General features: G+C 45.6%; 2 protein-coding genes across 4 annotated transcripts in view; both read right to left on the reverse strand.

Annotated features, from left to right (window-relative positions):
* Nucleotides 1–2,010, reverse strand: part of SIK2 (salt inducible kinase 2) — a 51,881-nt gene extending 49,871 nt beyond the window's left edge. Inside the window, exon 1 of one of the 2 annotated variants that reach the window (XM_039350583.1) lies at nucleotides 1,709–2,010. In XM_039350583.1, the coding sequence (XP_039206517.1) occupies nucleotides 1,709–1,900 (192 nt within the window). In that variant the 5' untranslated portion in view covers nucleotides 1,901–2,010. The remainder of the gene's footprint in view (nucleotides 1–1,708) is intronic. The other variant, XM_039350582.1, reaches the window with a different exon arrangement.
* A 9,539-nt stretch (nucleotides 2,011–11,549) lies between these two features.
* LAYN (layilin) lies at nucleotides 11,550–21,265 on the reverse strand. 2 transcript variants are annotated; one of them, XM_039350585.1, is made up of 7 exons: nucleotides 21,095–21,265; nucleotides 16,695–16,992; nucleotides 16,457–16,614; nucleotides 15,474–15,515; nucleotides 14,663–14,749; nucleotides 14,096–14,195; nucleotides 11,550–12,708 (listed from the first exon to the last, which is right to left on the reverse strand). In XM_039350585.1, the coding sequence occupies exons 1-7, from the start codon at nucleotides 21,213–21,215 to the stop codon at nucleotides 12,357–12,359; spliced, it is 1,158 nt and encodes a 385-aa protein (XP_039206519.1). In that variant the 5' UTR covers nucleotides 21,216–21,265; the 3' UTR covers nucleotides 11,550–12,356. The 2 variants fall into 2 exon arrangements, with proteins under 2 accessions (XP_039206519.1, XP_039206520.1); XM_039350586.1 differs by lacking the exon at nucleotides 21,095–21,265 and adding an exon at nucleotides 17,223–17,559.
* Nucleotides 21,266–22,419: the final 1,154 nt, after the last annotated feature.

Raw genomic sequence — 22,419 nt, forward strand, 5'->3', positions numbered from 1 at the left:
CTGAGGTGCAACCTACTCTTTTTCCGGAGGGGCCACATTGAGGGGGTCCTCACATCATCTTTGGAAGTCTTCCATGTTTTTCTTTGCGCCATCTACTGCTAATTTCTCAGGATCAGGAGTGGGAGTAGACTCTTGTATTTTATTATTTACCTTTTAAGAAACACAGAAGGCACCATTCCAAAAAAAAAAAAAAAAGCTTTCCAAAGCCCGTTACAAGTGCAGCACCCACCAATTCAAATGTCATTCCAGGTTTCACATCAAGCATTGAAAAGCCACAACTATTTTTTAAAAAACAACAACAATAACAACAGTAGCAATAGTAAGAGAGAAGAGGTAGTGCCAGGAGTGATAGGTGCCTTGGCTGCATTCCCAAACAAATGGAGCAACCCTTGAATACCTTCAGCATTGGCAACATCTCCATCAATCAATTGCAAAAGGCAGCTCTACTTTGGATCAGCTCACATCCTGCAACGAAACCTTTGATACCATCACACAACCTCTTCAGCCCGTCCCAGGTCCTTGGGAAGGACTGGAAAGGTGGATAAAAATGCCAAATGCAGCCTGAACATTTGACCAGCCATAACAATACATTACATTTGTACGCTCCCCAACTCTCAATAACCCCACAACCATCCAAATTACAATAAAACTTAAACAATAAAGAAGAAAAATAAACTTTCTCAGGTCTGCTTAGAGTTGCGACAGGGTTCCCTGTACTCCCCAGGAAAGAAGGCTGGGCAGAAAAGCCAACGTTTGAATCTGCCAGTCTTCTCTCGCTTCTAACTTCGGAGGGACGCCTTGAATCTATTCCACAGAGAGAAATCTCCTGGGACGACCATATCATCTAGCTGGATCCCCAGGGATTTCTGAGAAGATCTGAAGCGGCATTTGCCATCACTGGAGTCCAGTGGCACCACTCAGGATTCTTCTCCCAAAACCTTTGGGTGGGGGGGGCACCTCTGCACCAGGGGACATGTCCAAGCAACCTGCATAGGGGGGTGTCCCCCTTTCAGAGTCTGCAATAGCATGTATAGTCTGTATATAGTATGTTTAAATGTGTGTTATGTGTATGTACACTTTGAGAGCAAGCAACGAAATTTCATTTTTAATGTGTGCCATTGTGCCCACAGTAAAAAAAATGACAATAAAGGTTATCCATCCATCCATCCACTCCCCCACTATCCAGAAGGTGGTTTTTCCAAAAGGCAACTGGACTTTCTTGGGTTTTGACCTTCGGGACCCCCATGGCCTGGATGAATCTCCACAGACGCCCCTCTGCTCTTTCTCTTGCCCCTTGAGCCAAAGACTGCCCCCCCATTCCTGGGGGGGAACCCTTCTATCCTCCCACCTGCCCCCCCAGCCCAGGGCCAGGTGGGCAGCAGGGCCTGCCTGTCTACAGCATCCCTGCAGTCCCAACTTGGGGGGGGAAGTCACACCATCGCCCGGTGGGTCGCCCCCAAAGCCATGGGGATGCCCTGCCTGAATCCCTTCCTCACCTCCCCCCTCTAATTTCAGGTCTCAACCCTGGGGCGGTTTTGGGGGGGGTGTTTAAGACCGGGGGGCCCCCAACTGGATGGGGCTCCCCTCTTCTCACGCTCCACCCCCCCCCCGGTTAGGGGACGTGAGTCAGGGAGAGCACCGCCCCCGCCCCCCACACACATACACGTGTCTGTCCGGCGCCCCGTCCCCACGACCCCCGCCCTCTCACCTCGCTGCGCGTGATGCGGTGCCGGCCCAGCTTGACCACGGCGAAGTTGCCCTTGCCTAGCGTGCCCTCGATCTCGTAGAAGCCGACGCGCACCGGCACCGAGGCGCCGCGGGGCGAAGGCTGGGCCGGCGGCGGCGGCTGCAGGAGCAGCGCGGCGGCCGGGGGGAACCGCCGGGGCTCGGCCATCACCATGCTGCCCGGGTGGTTCCCGCGCCTCGCCCGCCGCCCCTCGCCCCGCCGCCGCCGCCGCCGCCAAGGACGGAGAGCCGCCGAGGGAGCCCGAGGGGACGGGGACGCGCGCGCGCTCCGACGCCCCGCCCCCGCGCGCGTCACTGCGCGCGTCACCGCGGGCGGAGCGCGTCGCCCCGGCAACCGTCGCCCGCCAATCCGGCCGCTCGGCTCGGGGGGCGGGGCCGCTCCCGCCAAATAAAAGAAAAAGCCAGCGGGAGAGATTCCCATCGTGCCCTGCGCGAGGCAGCTCTCGCTCGGGGCTAGCTTTGTGAGGAGGGAGTGCTGCCGTGCCTGGTCGTCGGAATCGGGCTTTTTCTTTCTTTTTTGGGGGGGGGCTTTGTTTCCCCCCCTCCCCTCTCAGCGAGGGGTCCCAATGGAGAAAACCTTCGATCCCAAGAATATTATCCAAACCCTCAGCGTCACGGACAGTCCATCTTTTCCCTCCGTGTTTGGTTCCCCCCCCCGCTTCCCTCTGGTCTCACGTTTCGGTTTGTTTGGGTTGACACGCGTCCTCTGGTCACGCGTTCCCACGTGCATGGACAGCCCGGTCTCAAACCGCGGACGCGATGCTGTGCGCCCTCTACTGGATGCCGCTCTTTTGGTTTGTGCGATTCTCTAGTCTAGCGACCAAAGCCTGGGAGAAGGCGATGTTGGCTTGGTATCAAACCAGGGTTTGTTTAGCTATGATCGTTCGAATCATCTGCAAGGGGCTGTGCTAAGACCACATATGACAGTTCCCCCCCCCATCCTTAATGATCTGCTAATTGGATTGTAACTACAGGAAGTCCTTGACTCTCAACCATTTGCTTAATGACCAGTTTTAATGAAATTCTGGTCCCAACGGTGGTGATAAGTCGAGGTCTACCTGTAATCTGAATTGGATAACCCTGGATCTCCGTCCTGGAATACAAATTCGGGATCCCTTGGGATCTAAAGAGCCTGTCAACATAAACCAGTGCAAGCAAAACACACACAATTCTTGAAATCAAGTGCTGACCTGCCTGTTTTATTGCCTCCTGAGAGTGTTTTTCAAGGTGCATTTTGTAAGTCACAGTGCTGACAAAGCTACTGTTGAATTAAATTTCCATCTTGAATAGATGCAACTATAACTTCAGTGGGATGACAAATTTGTAGTATGAAATTTTAGGATACGAGTGAGTTGTGAAGTTCCGGAGAAGGGTCACGGTTGTCTAGTTATGGTTGTTCAATCGCTGAGTCGTGTCCGACTCTTTGCAACCGCACGGACCACAACACCCCAGCTCTCCCCCTATCCTGTCTTCCAGAATTTGCTCAAATTCATGTTCATTGTGTTGATGACTCTGTTTAACCATCTCCTCCTCTAGAATCCTCTTCTCCTTTTGCCTTCCATCTTCTCACATCAGGGTCTTCTCCAAGGACTCTTCTCATCTGGTGGCCAAAGTATCTGAGCTTCAGCTTCAGTCTCTGTCCTTCCAAAAAACCCTCAGGGTTGATTTCCTTTAGGATTGATTGACTTGACCTTGCAGTCCAGGAGACTTTCAAGTCTCCTCCCAACACCGCAATTCGGCAGCCTCAGTTCTTCATGTCTATGGAGATTCTCCGTTATCCAGGTCATGGTTGTCCCAAAGGTGTTTTTTCCACAAGGCAACCGGACTTCCTTTTTTCTCTTTGAAGACGTTTCACTTCTCATCCGAGAAGCTTCTTCAGCTCTGATGGATGAGAAGTTCTTGGATGAGAAGCAAAACGTCTTCAAAGAGAAAAAAGGAAGTCCGGTTGCCTTGTGAAAAAGCACCTTTGGGACATCAGTTCTTCAGCCTGTTTCGTTACAGACAATTCAACCCCCTATTCTAAAGCAAAAGAGCAGCTGGACTTCCGAAGGAATGTATCCTAGGTTTACATCATACGGTATAATTTACATGCCCCTCCATCCTGTCTTGATTTAATGGGAGAGACGCAGACATTGGCCAAAGGGAATGGTTGCCTAACAAAGCCAGCCCATCCCTAAGCTGTCGCTGTTCTTTTTGATCTTCAACTTGATCCTATAATTCACAAAAACAATTAATGGCTCTCAGCCTTTCTGACTCTTACTTGGGAGATTGCAAAACTCTTCCCAATTACATAGTAACACCAAGAGAGTGGTGATTTGGGACTTGGCTTGGGTGAACAAAAGACTACTAGAGGATTCTTCCGTTTAAGAAAAGTAAAATCTAATAGAATGTCAGGCGTATTAGGCATAGATTGCGCTCCATGTTTATATACTGGACACTAAACACTAATGCCAAGTAGTATAAGTATTGCCTTGGGTTTAGCATTTTAATAAATAAGCAGCTCTTACTGTAATTGTGAACTGAACAATTCTGTTTTTAAATGCAGTTTTTATTAAAGTTTTTTTAAAAAGAAAGATAACTAATACAAATATAAAGTAAGAAACAGGAAGAGAAAAATCAAAGAGAAAGCTAAAAATGCAAGAAAGGAAAAAAACATTAGAAAAAAGATACAAAGAGGTACCTTCTGATCTTTACAATAATAAATATGGTTATTAATTTACCTCTTACTCTATGGTTACAACATAACTCCTTTCTTTCTATAATCTATCTAATCCAAACAAAAACAGTCATAAATCCAGTTTTCCATTTTAAGAAAAAAATTTCCAGTCCGCAATAAATGGAGATAGAACTGTTGTATATAAGCCATAGAACTGTCCACTAATGGCCAAATAAATGTGATTAATAAATATTGTATCTTTCTGGATCAAACAAGTCAATTTAGCCATCTCAGTAAGTTTTACCCTCTTCACTGTCCATTCTTCTATTGCATGGAGCCCCAAATCTTTCCATCTTTGTGCAGACAATCGTCTTGTTCCCGTTATCGTGTACAAAAACAAAAGTTCCATGACTTTTTTCTCAACTATTTGTCCATCTGTCCCAAAAGAAGACTGTCCATTAATACAATATTTCCGTTTTGTAATTTCAGTATCATTTTTTTCATAATTCATATGCTAGCCACTTTCCTGATTTATCTGCAAAATCATTTTTTTAGCTTTATATAGCTGATATTTATAAGCTAAACAATTCTAAAATACCAAGTTATTTACATATTTGTGATCCAGCCATTGACCTCTTTCCCCCCTCTCCCTCCCCCCCACCAACTGGGTCAATTTCTTGTATTCTTTCATGCCATGCTTAAGTTTTCTATAATTAAAACTGACAGAAAGCCAAATCAATTCTTGGCAACAGCTGTTTTTGCCTTGTATGTATCTTAAAAGGGATAATTTAGGGTGAAGGGGTGGCAGGCAGTAATATTTATACTGGATTTTTGCATGGAAGAAACTTCATTCGTTGGTTGCTCTCCCACATGTTCATTTTCTCCAGGGAAGTCGATTCTGGAACGGCGAGATTCCTAGGACTTTTGACGCGATTTTCAAAACCGTCACGCAGCAGGGTGCTTATAGCCGGGATGTCCAACCTTGGCAGCTTTTAAGACTTGTGGACTTCAACTCCCAGAATTCATAGCTGGCTAGGGAATTCTGGGAGTTGAAGTCCACAGATCTTAAAAGTTAGACACCATAATAATAATAATAATAATAATAATAATAATAATAATAATAATAATAATAACAACAACAACACCCCAGACTTAACAATTGTCGATAAGAAAGACAAAAAAGTCTGGATAGTGGACGTGGCAGTGCCTGGAGACAGCAGAATAGAAGAGAAAGAACTGGAGAAGATAACAAAATACAAAGACCTACAAATAGAAATAGAAAGACTGTGGCAAAAGCAAGCAAGGGTAGTACCAATAGTCATAGGCTCCTTGGGTGCAATCCCAAAACAACTGGAGCACCACTTGAACACCATTGGCATTGACAAATTCGCTATTAGTCAATTGCAAAAGGCGGCCTTATTAGGAACTGCTTCCATCCTGCGACGATATCTGTAATACCATCAAACATCCACATCTGCCTATCCCAGGTCCTGGGTAAGGACTCGATAGGTAGACAAAATGCCAAATCCAGTCTGAACATCTGGCTGACTGTGCAATGATTGATAATAATAATAATAATAATAATAATAATAATAATAATAATTATTATTATTATTATTATTTGGAAGGGACCTTGGAGGTCATCTAGTCCAACCCCCTGCTCAGGCAGGAAACCCTCTACCGTTCCAGACAAGTGATTGTCCAGTCTCTTAAAAACTTCCAGTGCTGGAGCACTCACAGCTTCTGGAGGCAGGTTGTTCCACTGATTAATTGTTCTCACTGTCAGGAAATTCCTCCTTAGTTCTAGGTTGCTTCTCTCTTTGATTAACCTCTAGTTTAGAAGCTTTTGCAAACTCATCTGCGACATGCAAGTTCAACATACCTTCCTCCCATCCCCGTTAACCACTTTGCCAGAACGTCTTGGCTTCTTTCAAGATTGGATCTGCAGCTTGTCTCCAGACACAAGAACAGAGGTGTGGTCCAAGCCAGTCTGTTGTGAGAAACAGCCAAACTGAATTTGCCTTCTGGTTCTGGTACTCTGTGACCAGGCCCGCCATGGCTTTCAGCTTGGCTGTGGAGAGAATCCTGCAGGAAAAGTGGTTGTGGCATATTCCTTGGACTGTTGCTTTAACACAGTGGTTCTCAACCTTTCTAATGCCGCGACCCCATAATACAGTTCCCCATGTTGTGGTGACCCCCAACCACTTATACATCACCGGGTGCCAGGGGCGTGGCCAAAGAAAAGGGGAAAAAAATGGCGGACAGCCTTGTTTGGCAACCCCCGTGAAATGGTCGTTCGACCCCAAATGGGGTCCCGACCCACAGGTTGAGAACCACTGCTTTAACAAAAAGATGATCACTCCCTGGGCCGCAAATTTTAAAACCGCCGTCCGTTTTCCCGAATAAGTGGAAGACAAAATATAGGTAGTCCTCAAATTACAACAGTTCATTTAGTGACAATTCAAAGTTACAACAGCACTGAAAAAAATGACTTAGGACCATTTTTCACAGTTACGACCATTGCAGCTTCCCCAGGGTCATGTGACCAAAATTCAGACGCTTGGCAACTGATTCTTATTTATGATCGTCGCTGTGTCCCAGGGATCATGTGATCCCCTTTTGTGACCTTCTGACAAGCAAAGTCAATGGGGAACCCTGATTCACTTAACAGCCGGGTTACTAACTTCTCAACTGCAGTGTTTCACTTAACAACTAAGGCAAGATAGGTTGTGAAATGGGGCAAAACACACTTAACAAATGCCTCACTGAAGAACAGAAATTTTGGGTTGAATTGTGGCCGTTGTCCTTGTACCTACTGTGGAACAAAAGCAGGACAGCGCGGTTCCGACGTTCCCTTTAATTTTATATCCGGTTCCGCAGACCTGGGTTTCCATGTTGAGGGTTCCCACATTGCAATGGAAATAAAGTTTTTGATCCTGCTCCACCCACAGTTCTCCAGACCACGCTTGCATTTCTCTCAACAATGATTTATTCGGTGATGCTCGTACTGGTTGTTTTATTGTCTTCCCGATTTAGCTATTTTAGAAAGTTCCGGTGAATGAGCAACTGCAGAGGGATTAGTCAGCATGCTCCCCCAGAGATGCTTGATGCAACCAAGAAGCAGCTAAGAATAGTTCTTGCAGACAATGATATCCTACTGCTCTATTCATAAACCTATTCATTATTCTTTCTTCTCCTAGAAAAAAGGCCTGAGCATTTCATTCATTCAAGGCCCTGATCTGTAATTATTCTTTCATGCTACCAAATTATCCTGAAAAATCCCAAACTTAAGTTTGTTCTGGAGCTACAATGCACACGTACCTTTTTAAAGAAACATCTCATTTAAGTCAATGCCTTTGTTAATTTTAACTGTTGCTCAAAATCAGGGATCAAAACGTTGCACGTATCATCAAGTGGCTTAGACAAAATATTTGCTGTACTCTTTGGGAATACAGGGCAGTCCACCAAATAAACAGGCTTTCATTATGTCTACAGTACCTTTGAAAGGAAAAAAATATAAAAGGCCACAGCTGCTTTTCCAAAAATCTGCCATCTATTTAGAAAATGCAGCTATATTCCTTATGAAATAAAAGGCGCCCTCTAGTGATACATGTTTCTTTTCCAGGATTTTTTAGGGTTTTGCAAAAATATGACCTCTCAAAAATGTCCTATTTTTAACCTTCATGAATATGAACATTCTTCAACAGTTTAGAGAGATCCCAACGAAAGGAAAGTCTTGGAGACTACCTGAAAATTCTTTATTTTCTGAGAAATTTCAGCCTAATTGTAATCACATCCAACTCCAAGAAAACGAACACCAACACCCTGTGTTTTTTTTTTCAGAAGAACCAAGTGCTTTGGTGTGTCTCCCACACATACACACCCAACTGCTTTGCAAAGAACAAATAAATCCTCCCGATAAAATTACACTGAATTTGCAAAGTAGGCACTGATCCTAGCTTTCTCCACATCCATTCTTTTGTCTTTTTTCAAACTTGGAAGCCCTCTTCATTTCCAGTTGATGCAGTCACCCCACTTCAGCTTTTTTTAAAATCAGTTTTATCCCCTCGCTTTGCTGCTTTTTGCATCTGATCCCAACCTAAAAAACCTTTGTGTGAAACAGCTGACTTGATTTTTGCATGGGGCCACCCCGTGACCAGCAGCATCCCAAAATGTGGTCACCCTGTTGTGACAATGATTGATTAGACGTGAAAAGGTTGCGGCTGGGGTGTTTTTTTTCAAGCACAGCTTGTATCCTCTTTCTCCAAAATCAACAACAGATGATTCTGGACTAGCTAGGAAAGGAAAGCAACCAAGCAGCCGTGTCAACACCAGCAACTCATCCAAGAACTTCACAGAAAACATAACAAGATGGGGAAACTGGAGAATCATTCAGGCTGGCTCCCATGGCATAATCCACTGCAATTTGGCATCCAGAGCCAAGCCTGCTTGCAATCATTTCTCTGGCTCTTAATCCCATCTCCCTCACGTATTGTTACTACTTTCCAGAAAACTTGGCACTTAGGAGATCAATGCACATTTCCCAAGGTAGCTACTTCCTAGGAGAACCTGTCACAGATGATGCTGTCCAACAGATGCATAAAAAGGTGGCATTTGATAATGATCACAACAGCTGTAAAAGGATAGTGCTGAGTGGTAGAAAACTGACCGGGTTAAGTATTTCTGTTGGCAAAGCAACATCATGCATTTTTACGGTTCACACCCATAACATATGATTTGCTTTTTGGGTCGTGCAAAGATTCCAGAAAGAGACACAATTTATTTGAATCTCTGCACTGAATGGTATCAAATGATGCCAAATATTGAACCGTTGAATCAGATGCTTTGAAATTTAAAGTCAGTTTTGGAAATCCATCCATATATTGCACCTTCTTGCAGAGATTTTGGTGTACATCTTGGCTTCTGGGTGCTTAGGATATAATTAATGTTTGTTTGATCCTGTGATTTTTGCCCTCCCTCTTACAAAATGAAAGTAAGATCTGGTGTTATGAACCCTGCCAAAATGAAAAGATAAATCTGTATATTGCCATAATTCTCTACTGTACGCTTTCCATAGTCTCTCTAGCTGCTTGGCCTCACTGACTGACGAAGGAACTTCTTATAATTCAAGAACTGAATTCCACAAATAAGCGAATTATTTTCCTTGAGCCAATATCAATGAAAATGAATCCTTTATAAAAAAAACACCAAATAAGAAAAGAACTGAAGTGCATTTAACTGTTGAATGACATATGTGTCAGGGAGATTGATAACTGCCAAGAAGCAACTCTTGATGAGTTACTATTTCTCTTCTACAATTAAATTTCTGTTGTTCATATCACTCCAATTACTGCTAACGGGAATCCCAAATACCTTTGCTTTTGGCTAACCTAGGATTAACATGCACATCTGCAGACTCCAACATTAGGTTATGAGTTACTACCATTTATGTTCCTCATTGTAGGACGCTGATAAATTCTGCTGAAGATACTCCTTAAGGTAAGATCAAGAGATTCCACTGAGAAAGACACAGTGCAAAAAAGAACCCTATACAATCTTCATCTGTTGTTGCTCTGCAACCAAACGTGTTTATTTCTTTGCTCAAGAGACCCAACATTTCATTCAGACATGCATAAGAGAAACATGGCAATAAGGCAACACCAAAGTGCAGCAAAAACACCCTGACTGAAAACAGTGCAAAAGTCTGTGGCTTTTTCTAGCCACAGAAGTTAGGGTGGCTCTCAGTCGTGACATGAGAATATGAGTAAGGCTCTTCAGATAAACCCCATCATGCCCCGGGCATTAACCAACCACAAGCTGTGCCTCACCTCATTTGGCCTGATGTTGTCATTCTTTGGCAGTTCTCGTGACTGTCTGTCAAAATATGGGACACCTCTTTGCTTGTTTAGCAGAGAAAGCCAAGAGGAGCAATTACACGTGCTAGTCATATGGGATCATGTCCAACCACGGGTCTTCAAAACCACCTTTCCCATTTTTTTTCTTGGTGTGTCCTTTTCATCCCACAACATTGCCTAATCCTTGAATGATCAGAATCTCACTGAGCATCACCATCCCATCAGGAGTTCCTCCCCCCCGGGCATTGCTGCTTCTTGGAATTTTCTCCTCTCCAATTTTTTGGGATTTTTTTCCCCCCAAAAAGTTTAGCTTTGTTCATTTCTTGTTTCCACTTAGAAGGGAAAGGAAAAAGAAAAGTTCTAATCAAACTAGACTTTGGGTTTTTCAGAGGTGCTTGCAAACATTACACAATATCCCAGCAACTCAACTGCCGTGGCCATAGGCTTCATGCATTCCAGCACCAGAATAAAATCTCTCAGTCCATGACAATGTAAGATGACATCACATGCACATATTAAAAGTTTTTGAAGCATTGTAGCATTGCACATGCATAGAACATCACACTGGCTTGTTGAATTTTTTAAAAAAGCTTTCCCCCCTCTTTCATCTGTCACACATCAAATAACAAAGGAAGGACCAGATATATTTCTATGTCTTATCTTACAGCTTCTCTGCGGGGACAGCCAAAGAAGGAGTTGATATTTTGAGTTGAAAAGCACAATTATAAGGATATCAAAATTTGCGCATGTTCTCAAATAATGCATTGGTTGTTTGCTCTTATTTTTTTTTTGAGAACAGTAGGAGGTCTTTCAAATTCGGCAAATTTGGATGTAATTGCAAAATTAGAAACTGTATGTTGCGTAGAACCACATCACTTGTTTCTCAAGCTTGCCAATCTCCTCTGGGACAGAAAGCATCTGATATATGAAGGAAACAATCTTTATTTTTGAAACTAGCACCACGTTTACCCCATTTGTATTCTGCTTCCAAGAAACAGGCCTGTCCACAACTGCAAAGGAGTTCTTATCACTTGCACCATTTCTAAATCAAAACAGAAGTGTATATATCAGTGATGGCGAACCTTTTAGAGACCGAGTGCCCAAACTGCACCCCAAAACCCACTTATGCATCGTCGGGTGCGGCCCATTGGGTGGGCGTGGCTGCGGTGGTAACAGCAGACTGGGTGGGACTAAAAAGTTCAATCAATCAATTCCAACTTTGCAAGATCTTTTTTTTCCCCGCGAGAAGCTGAAATTGACTGACTGAACCTTTTTTTTGTACACGGTGGCGGAGGCCTAAAGGAAAAGGTTTTATAAAACCCAGCTGAAGGCCTAGGACTGGGGCGACGGCGCGCGTGCCCACAGAGAGGGCTCTGAGTGCCGCCTCTGGCATGCATGCCATAGGTTCGCCACCACCAGAAGATATTCTTAGTTAGACAATGTCCTTTTTCCTCAAAAAATTTTCTGCAAAAAATACCACATGGAGGATAGAAGAGCAGAAAGAGACTCCCTCCTTTCTAGAAAATTTTTGGATTGCCAAACAGGTAAAGATGGAAACTAGGCAGCTGATCAAAGCCAGGTGGTGATGAACAAAAACCTGTGTTATTTTTAGCCATACCTCACAAATTCCATCTGGATGTCAGCAATTAATTGATGTGCTTATTATAATGGCAAAATGTTGTCAGGTTCTAGATGACTAGGCGGTGATGTGCTGTAGCAAGGAAAGGAATCAAGTTCTCTATTTCCTGGTCAATAAGATCTCTGCCTTCATGTTTAAAGATGGACGGGAAAAGAAGAAGAGGACGACCATCCCAAACCGGATGGACTCAATGACAGAGATGATGGGTTCACCATTGGAAGACCTGAATGACCAGGCTAGGGACCGATCTTCATGGAGAAAACATGGTTGCTAGGAGTTAAAAACAACTTAATGACATCTAATCCATCAATAATCAATTAATCAACTTGTTTAAATCCATGTAACCCTTTCAGGGAGGGAAAGGAAACCCCTCTGCAATACAGCAGCCATGTCTTTGGGTGCTCAAGTTTGTATCGATGGGAACGTTCCCCATCTTAATCCATCTCTCACCACCAGCTCTTCAATATCCGTAGATTTCATTTTCTACCCAAGCTGACTCTTTGCTTTGCCCCACTCGGTCATTGCACAGTTCATATATGTCATTGGTGACAAATCCGCTCTCAGTGCTTGCCAAGGTCACAAAGCCACTCTCTGAGCTGTTGACCGCCATATTGTCATAGTCTCCACAGAGGTCATCTCCTCCAAGACGAGCACGGAAAGAGGAGTTCTGGGCTTGTGGTCTCGTTGCAGCCAGATCGGCCTCCCCTTGTTTTTGAATGACATTATATACCTCTAAACTGGGACTATTTTGCATTTTGGTAGACAACCAAGCATCTTTCTCCTTCGTGTTCACCTCTCTCTGTTCCCGTCTCCTTGGCAGGGAAAGAAAGAAAGAAAGAAAAACACATTAACTTCCTTCTAATTTTCCCACTAGTTTTTTTTCCTTCTTTCTAGCCTGGGTTAGTCATGAAGGAACGTAATGGTTTTGCTGGATCCAGACAGAGAAGAAGGAGCAGCCTTACTTTTCATTAGATTTTTTTATTAAAATATTTTTTTTTAAGAAGGAAGAACTGGGCTAGGAGACCACCAGGATAAATTGGCAGGGGTAAAGGAAGGATCGGAAGAGGTGAAAAGGTTGGAGATCCACAGAAGTAGAATGTGCTTCAGCAATATGGTCAATCCAATGTATTACTGTGAGATCAAAATGCATCCAAAGTTTAACAGTGGAGATGCCAGGAGACAAGGGTTTTAGTTTAAGAACAACTCAGATATCACACCGGAAGACAGCCTGTCACGAGGAAAGCTTAAGGTCCTCTTTTTTGTCTTAAGATCATCCTGCTCACAAATGTCTCCATGCTGTGAATGGGTGGGGAGGCTAAATTTGCAAATCAGCCTGATGCAATCCCTTCCCTTCTCAACTCATGGAGAAAAGAGTGATTCTAGGGTAGGGAAAGACTTTACTTTCAACTGGGTGTAAATTAAGGACAAGCTTTCCTGGGTCCAAAGAATGTGTGTGTTAGCCCTTCTACAAGATAGACCAGATCAAGAAACCAACGGGGTGTAGGCGTGTAGATTAGGACTACTTTGATTATAATAGCTGTAGTAGCAGGACCCTGCAACCCTGAATGTGCATCCCTCTTCTTCGCTTTAAGTTTGTGTGAATTAGGGGCAGGGTTTGTTTTCTGATGTTCTTTTCTTGGCCTGGGCTCAAGCCCCGCTTATGTAATTATTGCCATGGAAGCAACTCTTCTTCCTGTCTTTCAAGGCCTTTCCCTATGTCCACAAAAGCAGGGGCAACTTTGTGACTTGTGGATTTCAATTCCCAGAATTCCTCAGCCAACTACTTAATGACTTGTAGATTTCAACTCTCAGTGAGGAATTCTGGGAGTTGAAGTCCACAAGTCATAAAGTTGCCCTGGTTGGAGACACCTGCTCTAAAGCATAGAGACCTAAATTCAAGGAACAAAATTCCTTGAGCAAAATGTGCTGGCCCATGGAGAGGCCTTCTCTATGCCTAGTTTGTAGACTCCTATTATTTCCTGAAAGATTCAAAAAACTGTTTTTCTCTCAGGACAGGATGCTTTTCTTAACCAACGCCCATTCCAACAAGGAAAACAACTCAGCTATGCACAGACAACAGTATCATCTCTATAGCATTTCTTCTCCTCTCTTTTTCTTATCCCTCCTTGCTTGAAACCTGCTCAATCCACCCCGGATGCCCTCAAAAATGTTCTCAACTTAAATAATAATGCCACTTGCCTCTTTGTGTAAATCCAAAAGATAAAAACAGCAATGGTGATCAACAGAAGCAAGGCAGGAATGCTTGAAATTAAGATGTACAGAAGACTCCAAGCGGGCTCTAGAGAAAAAAGGAATCAAGAGTTTTAATGTGTTATTGAGAACAAAGTTTTATCACAGTAGAATTGTGGCTTTCCCCCCCTTTCATTTACAAGGTGTGGGGAGATAATTTGATTAGGGTATAAAGCAAAAGGAACAATGTATATTAATTCTCTTTGGATGTGGCAAAGACATTCCTTCTCCGAGAAATTTAGGGTATTGTTAAAACAGCTTTGGAGAAAGGAAATTGCAATTGCATTTTTAAAGTTTTTTTTTATAGAAAGTTTCACAAAGGTAAACATGAAATAATGTAAAATAAGATTAAATAAAAAGAAAAGTGTGAATTCAAAAATTAAGAAACACGATTAAGAAATAGGAATAAGAAAAGACACACAAAAAAAAGGACTTCCAACCTTGTTTTGCAGCGATTATAACAAACCTATCCTTTCTCCTTCCTCATTAAACTTAGGAGAAATTGCCATTCTTTACCTTTGGCCTCTGTGAGGCTTTTGTTAGCAACATTCTCTTGCATGGGGGTTTCCGGGGAGGTGAGTGCCAAAGACCCTGTTATATACCCTAGGAAAGAAATCTGAGTGTTATATGACTTAAGGATATTGCCTTAATACTATAAACAGGCCCTAAGATTGATGGAAGAGGATTTGGGACTAGAATAGTATCCACCTTTGGCTGAAGGATCCACATTCTGGAGTCAGCCAGTTCAAAAAGGATCAGTTAGCATCAAGCATTTCAAAAAGCAGTTGAGAGTCATGGGTTCAAAAGAGCAAGCTTTACTTATTTATTATTAACACAGTGTTTCTCAACCTTGCAGACTTTACAATGTGTGGACTTCAGCTCCCAGAATTCCCCCAGCCGGCATGCATACTAGCTAGGGGAATTCTGGGAGTTGAAGTCCACACTTCTTAAAGTTTACGAAGTGGGGGAAACACTGATTTAATGGATACCCGTGTCTTTCCTTTGGGAGCGGAGGAAACTCCAGAGATGGGAAAAATCTCTCCTTCTTTTCCCATAAACCACAACTACAACCCTGTGAGGAAGGTTGGCTGAAATGCAGAGATCTTCGGAAGCTACCAGAAGGCTCCTAGGCTCTATGGTTAAATGTGGACTCAAATCTAGCTCTCCTTAATATACCACATTGTCTCTCTCTCTCTCTCTACTATAATGATTTCTTTGGCTATTTTTTTTTTGCCTTGTTTGGGACAACTGTTATTTGTGCTAGGTTTGGCTTTTTTCCCAGCAAAAGTCTCAACCTCCCCCTCCTTTCCCGAACACCAAATGTTACCTGTCTGAGAAGGAGCCAATTCAGAGACAACTGTTGGCTTTTCTGCAAGGGGAAGAAAAAACAACAATAAAAAGCGTGTGCATGCTGAAAGCCAAACCCCAAATCCTACATCTGATTACAGGAATTTAACGCCAGTAGGCGAGAAGCACTTAGTCTGTGTACTGACCGGAAAAACAGAAAAACAACTAGGTTTTCAGAATTCGTAAAGCTCTGATCTCAAACATAATTTTTGCAACCAGAATTTCAGTGGCAAACCAAGACGATTGTTAAATGAGCTGCACCTGATTTTATGACCTTTTTTTGGCATGGTTAAGTCCATCATTGCAGTTGTCTACGGAGATTCTCAATCATCTAAGTCACAGTTATCCCAAAGATGCTTTTTCAGGAGGCAACTGGACTTTCTTGAGTTTTTTTTTGAAGACATTTCACTTCTCATCCAAGAAGCTTCTTCAGCTCTGACTGGATGGTGGGGAATGGAAGGATTTATATTCAATGCAAAGGACCAGTTGTCTGCAAGGAGTATAAATCCTTCCATTCCCCACCATCCAGTCAGAGCTGAAGAAGCTTCTTGGATGAGAAGCGAAACGTCTTCAAAGAAAAACAAGAAAGTCCAGTTGTCTCCTGAAAAAGCATCTTTGGGATATCACTGCAGTTTTAAGTCAAGAACCCGGTTGTGAAGTGAATCGCGCTTCCCCATTGACTTTGCTTGTTAGAAGGTTGCAAAAGGGGATCACGTGATCCTGGGACATTGCAACCGTCATAAATATGAGCCAGTGGCCAAGCGTCCGAATTTGGATCATGTGACCATGGGGAGGCTGCAACGGCCGTATGTGTGAAAAACGGTCGTAAGTCACTTTTTAAAGTGCCGTTGTCACTTTGAACGGTCAGTAAACAAAGGATTATAAATCAAAGATTGTTTGTGTTGTCACGAAAGCAAGGAAGACCGTCGTGAGCGTCCCTGAATATAAATGACATCCCCTGACCTTGTGAATATTTACAAATAAAGTTGTTTCTCATGTTGCATCTGTCATCGTTCCACTGGAACAGGTAACGTCCCCCGTCGCCGGCAGGTGCCGAGGGCTGGTGATACATCACTACGCACCCCTCGCTTCCGCAGGACGGTTCATCCACGTACCAGTTTCTGTAGGAAGGACAGGCAAATCATGAGACGGAGCTGCACCTGCCTGCTAAATTCTTGAGGGGAGCTTCCTCCTGGCTTACCGAAAGGTGGACCAGCTCCCATCAGTCCAGGTGTATAAATGGGGACATTGGGTGCCGTTCTCCGGATCGTCTTCTTCTCTCCTGAGCCCGATCCAAAAATCGCCATCAGATGCTGAGTAACGCTGGATCATTTTCTCAATCAACTCCTGCTCTGACTGGGATTCGATGCTCACCAAGTCTCCGCCGTCGTTTCGGCAGGTCTGAAGAGCTTCCTGGAAGCCAACCCTGCGTGTGGCTTCATGAAAATAAACAATTTTGTAGCAAGGGCGTTGCGTTCCTCTCCGGCAGATGGTCTGACCTGTGGGGCAGAAGTAATCTCAGTAACAGGGAGGAGACCTGGGGTCTACAGCCTTGACAACTTTGGGACTTGTGGACTTCAACTCCCAGAATTTCCCAGCCAGCATGGGTCTCCAAACTTGGCAACTGGAGATCCCAGCCAGCAGGGGTCTATAGCCTTGGCAACTTTGGGACTTGTGGACCAACTCCCAGCAGAGCTGGCTGGGGAATTCTGGGAATTGAAGTCCATACCTTTTAGCGTTGTCTGGAGCAGACAGAGAAAGAGGTCTTGATTTCTACAACTGCACGATGTAGAATTTTTATCAGCATCCTTTTGTGACTGCATCTTTTTTTCTTGTTGCTGAATATGATGGAAAGAAACCGGTGGCCTGTGTTATTCTTTATTACTTTTGCAGTGGGATAAAAAATGTTTATTTCAAATCTGAACTGAGACCCAAGCCAAGATCCTCAGATTTACTTGCAGAAATCCTCAATCGGCTTGATTTATTCCCGTGATTTATATGGCAACCCATTTTACAGCAGAGACTGGGCAGCATGCAAAGTGAAGCCCAACAAATTAGAACAATCCTAATAATAAATAAATGCCTGATGTCGGGAAGATCCGGTTGGAAACTTAAAATGAGAACATAAACCATCAGAGTTTGCTTTTCATGAGATGTCCTTAAGTGGCTGGATCTTCCCAGTCTCCTTTGCACAGTTGCCAAGACCCTGCCTGCTCCATTGCTCAATCTCCTTTGGACAGACATAGCTAAAACAGAAATAAAGTGACTATTTGGGACTCTATTCACCCATTGAGTGTGGGTGGATGTACTTTGAGCATTTTAGGCAGAAGAATGTAAACAAGAGTTAAGTTAACCCCTAAATCATCCTCAGCAACATCGGCTATAGAATAGAATAGAACTTTAAAGATAAAAGAGAAAGAAGACTCAGTGTACTTTAGAACAGGGCTTTTCAACCTTTTCACCCATTGTACCACTTTTAGGATATGGCAACATCCGAGTACCACTAGTCACCTAGCAAGGTGTCAAAAACTTGATGCCCCCCCCCCCAAAAAAGGAAAAAACTGATAAAGTACAGGTAGTCCTCGACTTACAACAGTTTGCTTAGTTCGAAGTTACAATGGCACTGAAAAAAGTGCCCCCCAAGCCACCGCTGAGCAAGACACCTGCCTGCCCACCCGGCGGCGCTCTTCCTCCTGTCCGAGGTTTTCATTGTTGTGAGCATTTCTGTTGAGGATTGGCAGTGGGAGTGGAGTGGGGGGGTGTTTGGTTTTTATTCCCGTCTGCTGGGTGGTTGCAGCAGGTTTTGGTCACTTTACATGACCCTGGGACACTGTGATTGTCATAAATATGAATCAGTTGCCAAGCATCTGAATGTAAATCACAAAAGACCCTGGAGATGCTGCAACATTCCAGCTGATCGACGCTTCTTCTGGGCTCAGCAGAAGCACCAGGATCAGTGCCAAGCTCCAGCTGGAGACTGGCGCTGATCCTGGCACTTCCGCTGAGCCCTGACAGCCCTGCAGCTCCAACCATCTCCCGCTCAGGCTTGTGCGGTGCTGCCACCGGTTCAGCTCATTCCCCTCCCCCGCTACCACTTTTCTAGGATGGTCGCGTACCACCTGCCAGGTGCCAATGTACCACAGGTGGTACCTGTACCACTGGTTGAAAAGCCCTGCTTTAGAACATGGGATAATTTCTATCAATGGGTAGAAAAACGAGTCAGAGAGAAAGGAATGTGATATGTAATTTTGAATATATATTAGCAAGAAGAAGGCTATTGAGTGATTAACATGTTTATAATTAACTATTATCTATTATTGTTTGTTAAGCACATGAACCAGACATTATGCTGTTTGCTAAATATTAAGAATGTTATTTGGAAAAACGCCAATGCCAACCGTAACCCTAATCCTAACCCTAACCCAAATCTCAACCCCAACCCCGATCCCATCTTATTCCTAACCCTATAAAAACTAATAAAATCTATACCAAAAAAAAGAGACTAGAATAGAATAGATTAGGATAAGATAGGAGTAGAATATAGAATGGAATAGAAGTAAGAGTAGAATAGAATAGAAGTAGATTAGAGTAGACATAGAATAGAATAGTAGAACAGAAGTAGATTAACATAGAAGTAGATGTAGAACAGAACAGAATAAAATAAATAGAGTAGAATTGAAGTAGAGTAGAATAGAAGTAGATTAAAACAGAAGTAGATGTAGAACAGAATAGAATAGAATAGAATTCTTTATTGGCCAAGTATGATTGGACACATAAGGAATTTGTCTCTGGTGCATAAGCTCTCAGCGTACATACAAGCAATAAGTGATAAATCATGATCATAGTCATTATAAAAATACATCCAAAAGAGAGAGCTCCTTTGAAGTTTGCAGTCCCTTGCCAAATCATTTGAGTTTTATCAGCAAAATGTAAAGTTATTTTTAGGCAAGACAGAAAGTGAGGCAATGATTACAGGATGGCCACTGCAATACATCCACTGTCCGTTCTGTGGTCTCAGTAGGCCATGTTCTGGAGATCATTCTGGGAAAGTAGATTTATTTCCCGAGCAAATTCTTTATGATGTCACACACCTCTAAATGCTCCCAGGCCCTTCAGATATGCTGGACTACCTTTCCCCTAAATTTCAATCAGCATGGCCAGGGCTGGGGATTGTGGGAAGTGAGATACAAGCCATCCAGAGTCCACCATACTGGAGAAGGCTGAGCTTTGAGGAACAGAATAGCAAAACCATGCTAAATATAATAAGTAATCGTAGCAGAACATTGACCAGTTAACCTTACCCTGACCTCCCACCACCCCTTATTTTTTTTGGTGGTTTCACAACAGATGCACAGCCAGTTTGTAAAGAAAATTCTGTCCTTAAAACAACCGTGTGAAGGTTTTCCCAGACCAAGTTTGTTGATTTGTTTATTTATTTACTGCATTCAAACAGCTGCCTTGGAGGATGCCCCAGATGCAAATGATAGAAAGAGCCCCACTAAGCTTCTTCTGTGGGTCAGCCTCCTTCTTGGATGCCCTCAGCCACACAGCTCAGCTGTGGTCCTTTTTTAGTCCTTCCCAAGCTCTGCCCGCCCTCTTTATTCTCCACAAATACTCGGGGGCTCTACTTGCAGTCCAGAAGGGCTGGTTTGCAACCTGCCATTGTGCCAATTTATTCCTGGGTCATTGCAAGCCTTAAAGCCGGGAGGGGCCAACTTAAGGGAGGGTCTGTGGACAACTGGCGCCTACTGGGCCCCCTCCCTCTCCCCCAGCCCGGAGGAGATCACAGAGGATGAGATCGAAGCAGCCCCAAAAGGGCTCCTTGGTCCCAGACGGAGCCCAGGGCTGGAAGGAGTGCCCACTGCGGCTCCAGCTCCAAGGCCCGGGCTGCACCCCGCTTCCCCCCCCCCAGTCGCTTAGGGAGTTCCCGGGGGGGGGCTTCTGCCTGGCGCGCAGCGGCGCCCCCACTTTGGCCGCCCCCAAACCCGATGGGCCCGAGGGGAGGCTGGAGGCTACCCCCGGGCTCGGGGACAGACGCCGGCAGCCGAGTGACACGCCCCCGCCGACCCCGGACTTGGAAACGCGCCGGTCGCCCAACGACCGTGCCGACTCTGCCCACGCCTTTAAAGGACCTGCGGGGTGGCGTCCGGCCCGGACGCAGCTTTGGCAGGTAAAGTGGGGGAGTCCTTCCCCTCCCCCCCCTTCTGGCTGTTCCCCCTCCCCAGCCCACTCTCCCCTCCTTGCCCGGCCGCCTTTCCACGCGGGAGCGCCCGAAGACCCCACTCGCTGATCCACGAATCGGGGTTCGGATGTGGGGGAGACCACGGCTGCAGCCTGCCCCCCTCCCGCCCCTGGGAGAGCAGCTGAACCCCTCCGCCACCCCTCTGGCCCCCCTTTCCCGGGGCTCAGCCTCCCGCTTAGCGCCCCCCCCCCGCCCGCAATCCGGCATTTCCACGCGCGGTCGCGTAAGTCGGGGCGCGATCCTAGAGTCGCGCGGCTTCCCGGGACTTCTGCAAAGTTTCTCCGCGCAGTCGGTCCCGCCTGCCCCTCGCCCTCCCTGCCCGGTCCAGCCTCCGCCCGGCCGCCCGAGGGCGGACTCACCGCCGGCCAGCCGCGCCCCCCGGGCGCCCCCCGAGTGGCAGAGCGCGCCCAGGCGCAGCAGCAGCAGCGGGAGCCGCCAGAGCCCGCCGCCCGCCGCCCCGTCGCAGTCCGGGAGCCACATGGCCGCGGCCGCCGGAGCCAGTGCAGCCGCCGGGAGCCCAGCAGCGTCTGGCCCGGACGAGGCGAGCGAGGCGAGGCGGCTCCGCCTCCGGGCCGGGGGCCAGCCGGGAGGGGAGGGCGGGAGAGCGGGGGGGGGAGGCCGCTGGAGGGGCTCCCGAGGGCCGAGGGCGGGCGGAGTGGCGCTCACACGTTGCCCTCGCAGCGCCCACGAGCGCAACTAAGGATGCATTCAGACGACTCGCGGGTGCGCCGTCCCTTGCAAGTGGCGAAGGAGGGTGCCAACCGTCTGATGCCCATCAGGTTACTGTAGTTTGGTCTGTGGTCAAAAAGGCTTCGCCAAAGCGGGAGTGTAAGGACCCACCCCACTTTGCACCTTAAGAAGACAGAACTCTTGGAATAGTTCTTCCAACAGGCATCCTTTATTAAGAGAAAATGGTTGCAGGCGTTCTAGACAGGACTTGGGGTCCAAGCTCTCCCATTCGAGGTTTTAAGGGGTTCCCCAGTAGCCCCACCCAATCCCCCCCTTCTTCCAGCGACAGTTTCAGGCATTACATTCCCACCCCCTTTTCCTTACTGCCGGCGGGAGGGAGACTTCAGAGAGGAGTACATGAAAGGCAATAGCCCCATTGTTATGGTTAGTCCTTTTGGTGATATCCACATCCAGTCCCTTTGAAGTGTACCGAAGGAAGTGAGGGCCAGAAAGCCCCTTTGTTCACCCCCTTCCCTTCCTTGTATGGCAGAATCCAGGTAAGGCAGAAATGGGGTTTTCTATAGTTGATAACTAGAGATGAAATATAATTGGATTCTGACATCGAGGCGTGAAGGAGGCCAGTCAGACTCGGCTGGTTTCTGTGACTCTGGTTGGTTCCCTTCCTTGCTGAACTCACCTCGGACCCGGGATCACCAACGAGTTCGGCGACACTCTGTAAGTCCCGTTTGCAGAAACAAAACTCAGTCCAAGTTAACTCAGTTGTGCAGTTGTTTAGCTGAGAAAACCGGCTGGGGTAGCTGCAATGGGGGAAAAACCACCCGCGATGCCTCTGGGCACCAACCGCCTTTTGGTTGCAAAAAGAACGGAACTGGGCTGAACTAACCTGGACCAAAGAGGGGCTGATAGATGATTGGTGCAAAGAATCTACTCCCAAAGAGTGTGTGAACTGGCTCTTTTCATCCACCACCCCAGCAGAGAGCTGTGCAGATGTGTG

Source organism: Crotalus tigris, unplaced genomic scaffold (genome assembly GCF_016545835.1).
Source record: "Crotalus tigris isolate CLP2741 ecotype Arizona unplaced genomic scaffold, ASM1654583v1 scf7180000018340.3345759, whole genome shotgun sequence".
Taxonomy (NCBI): domain Eukaryota; kingdom Metazoa; phylum Chordata; class Lepidosauria; order Squamata; family Viperidae; genus Crotalus; species Crotalus tigris.

Excerpts from the sequence above, each read along its gene's own strand:
- LAYN (XM_039350585.1), bottom strand. The coding sequence starts at position 21,215 with ATGTGGCTCCCGGACTGCGACGGGGCGGCGGGCGGCGGGCTCTGGCGG. Across the intron at positions 14,750-15,473 it reads ATTGGCTCCTTCTCAGACAG|GGTATATAACAGGGTCTTTG; the intron begins GTAACATTTGGT and ends TTTCTTTCCTAG. Across the intron at positions 12,709-14,095 it reads TTTTGGATTTACACAAAGAG|GAGACGGGAACAGAGAGAGG; the intron begins GCAAGTGGCATT and ends TTCCCTGCCAAG.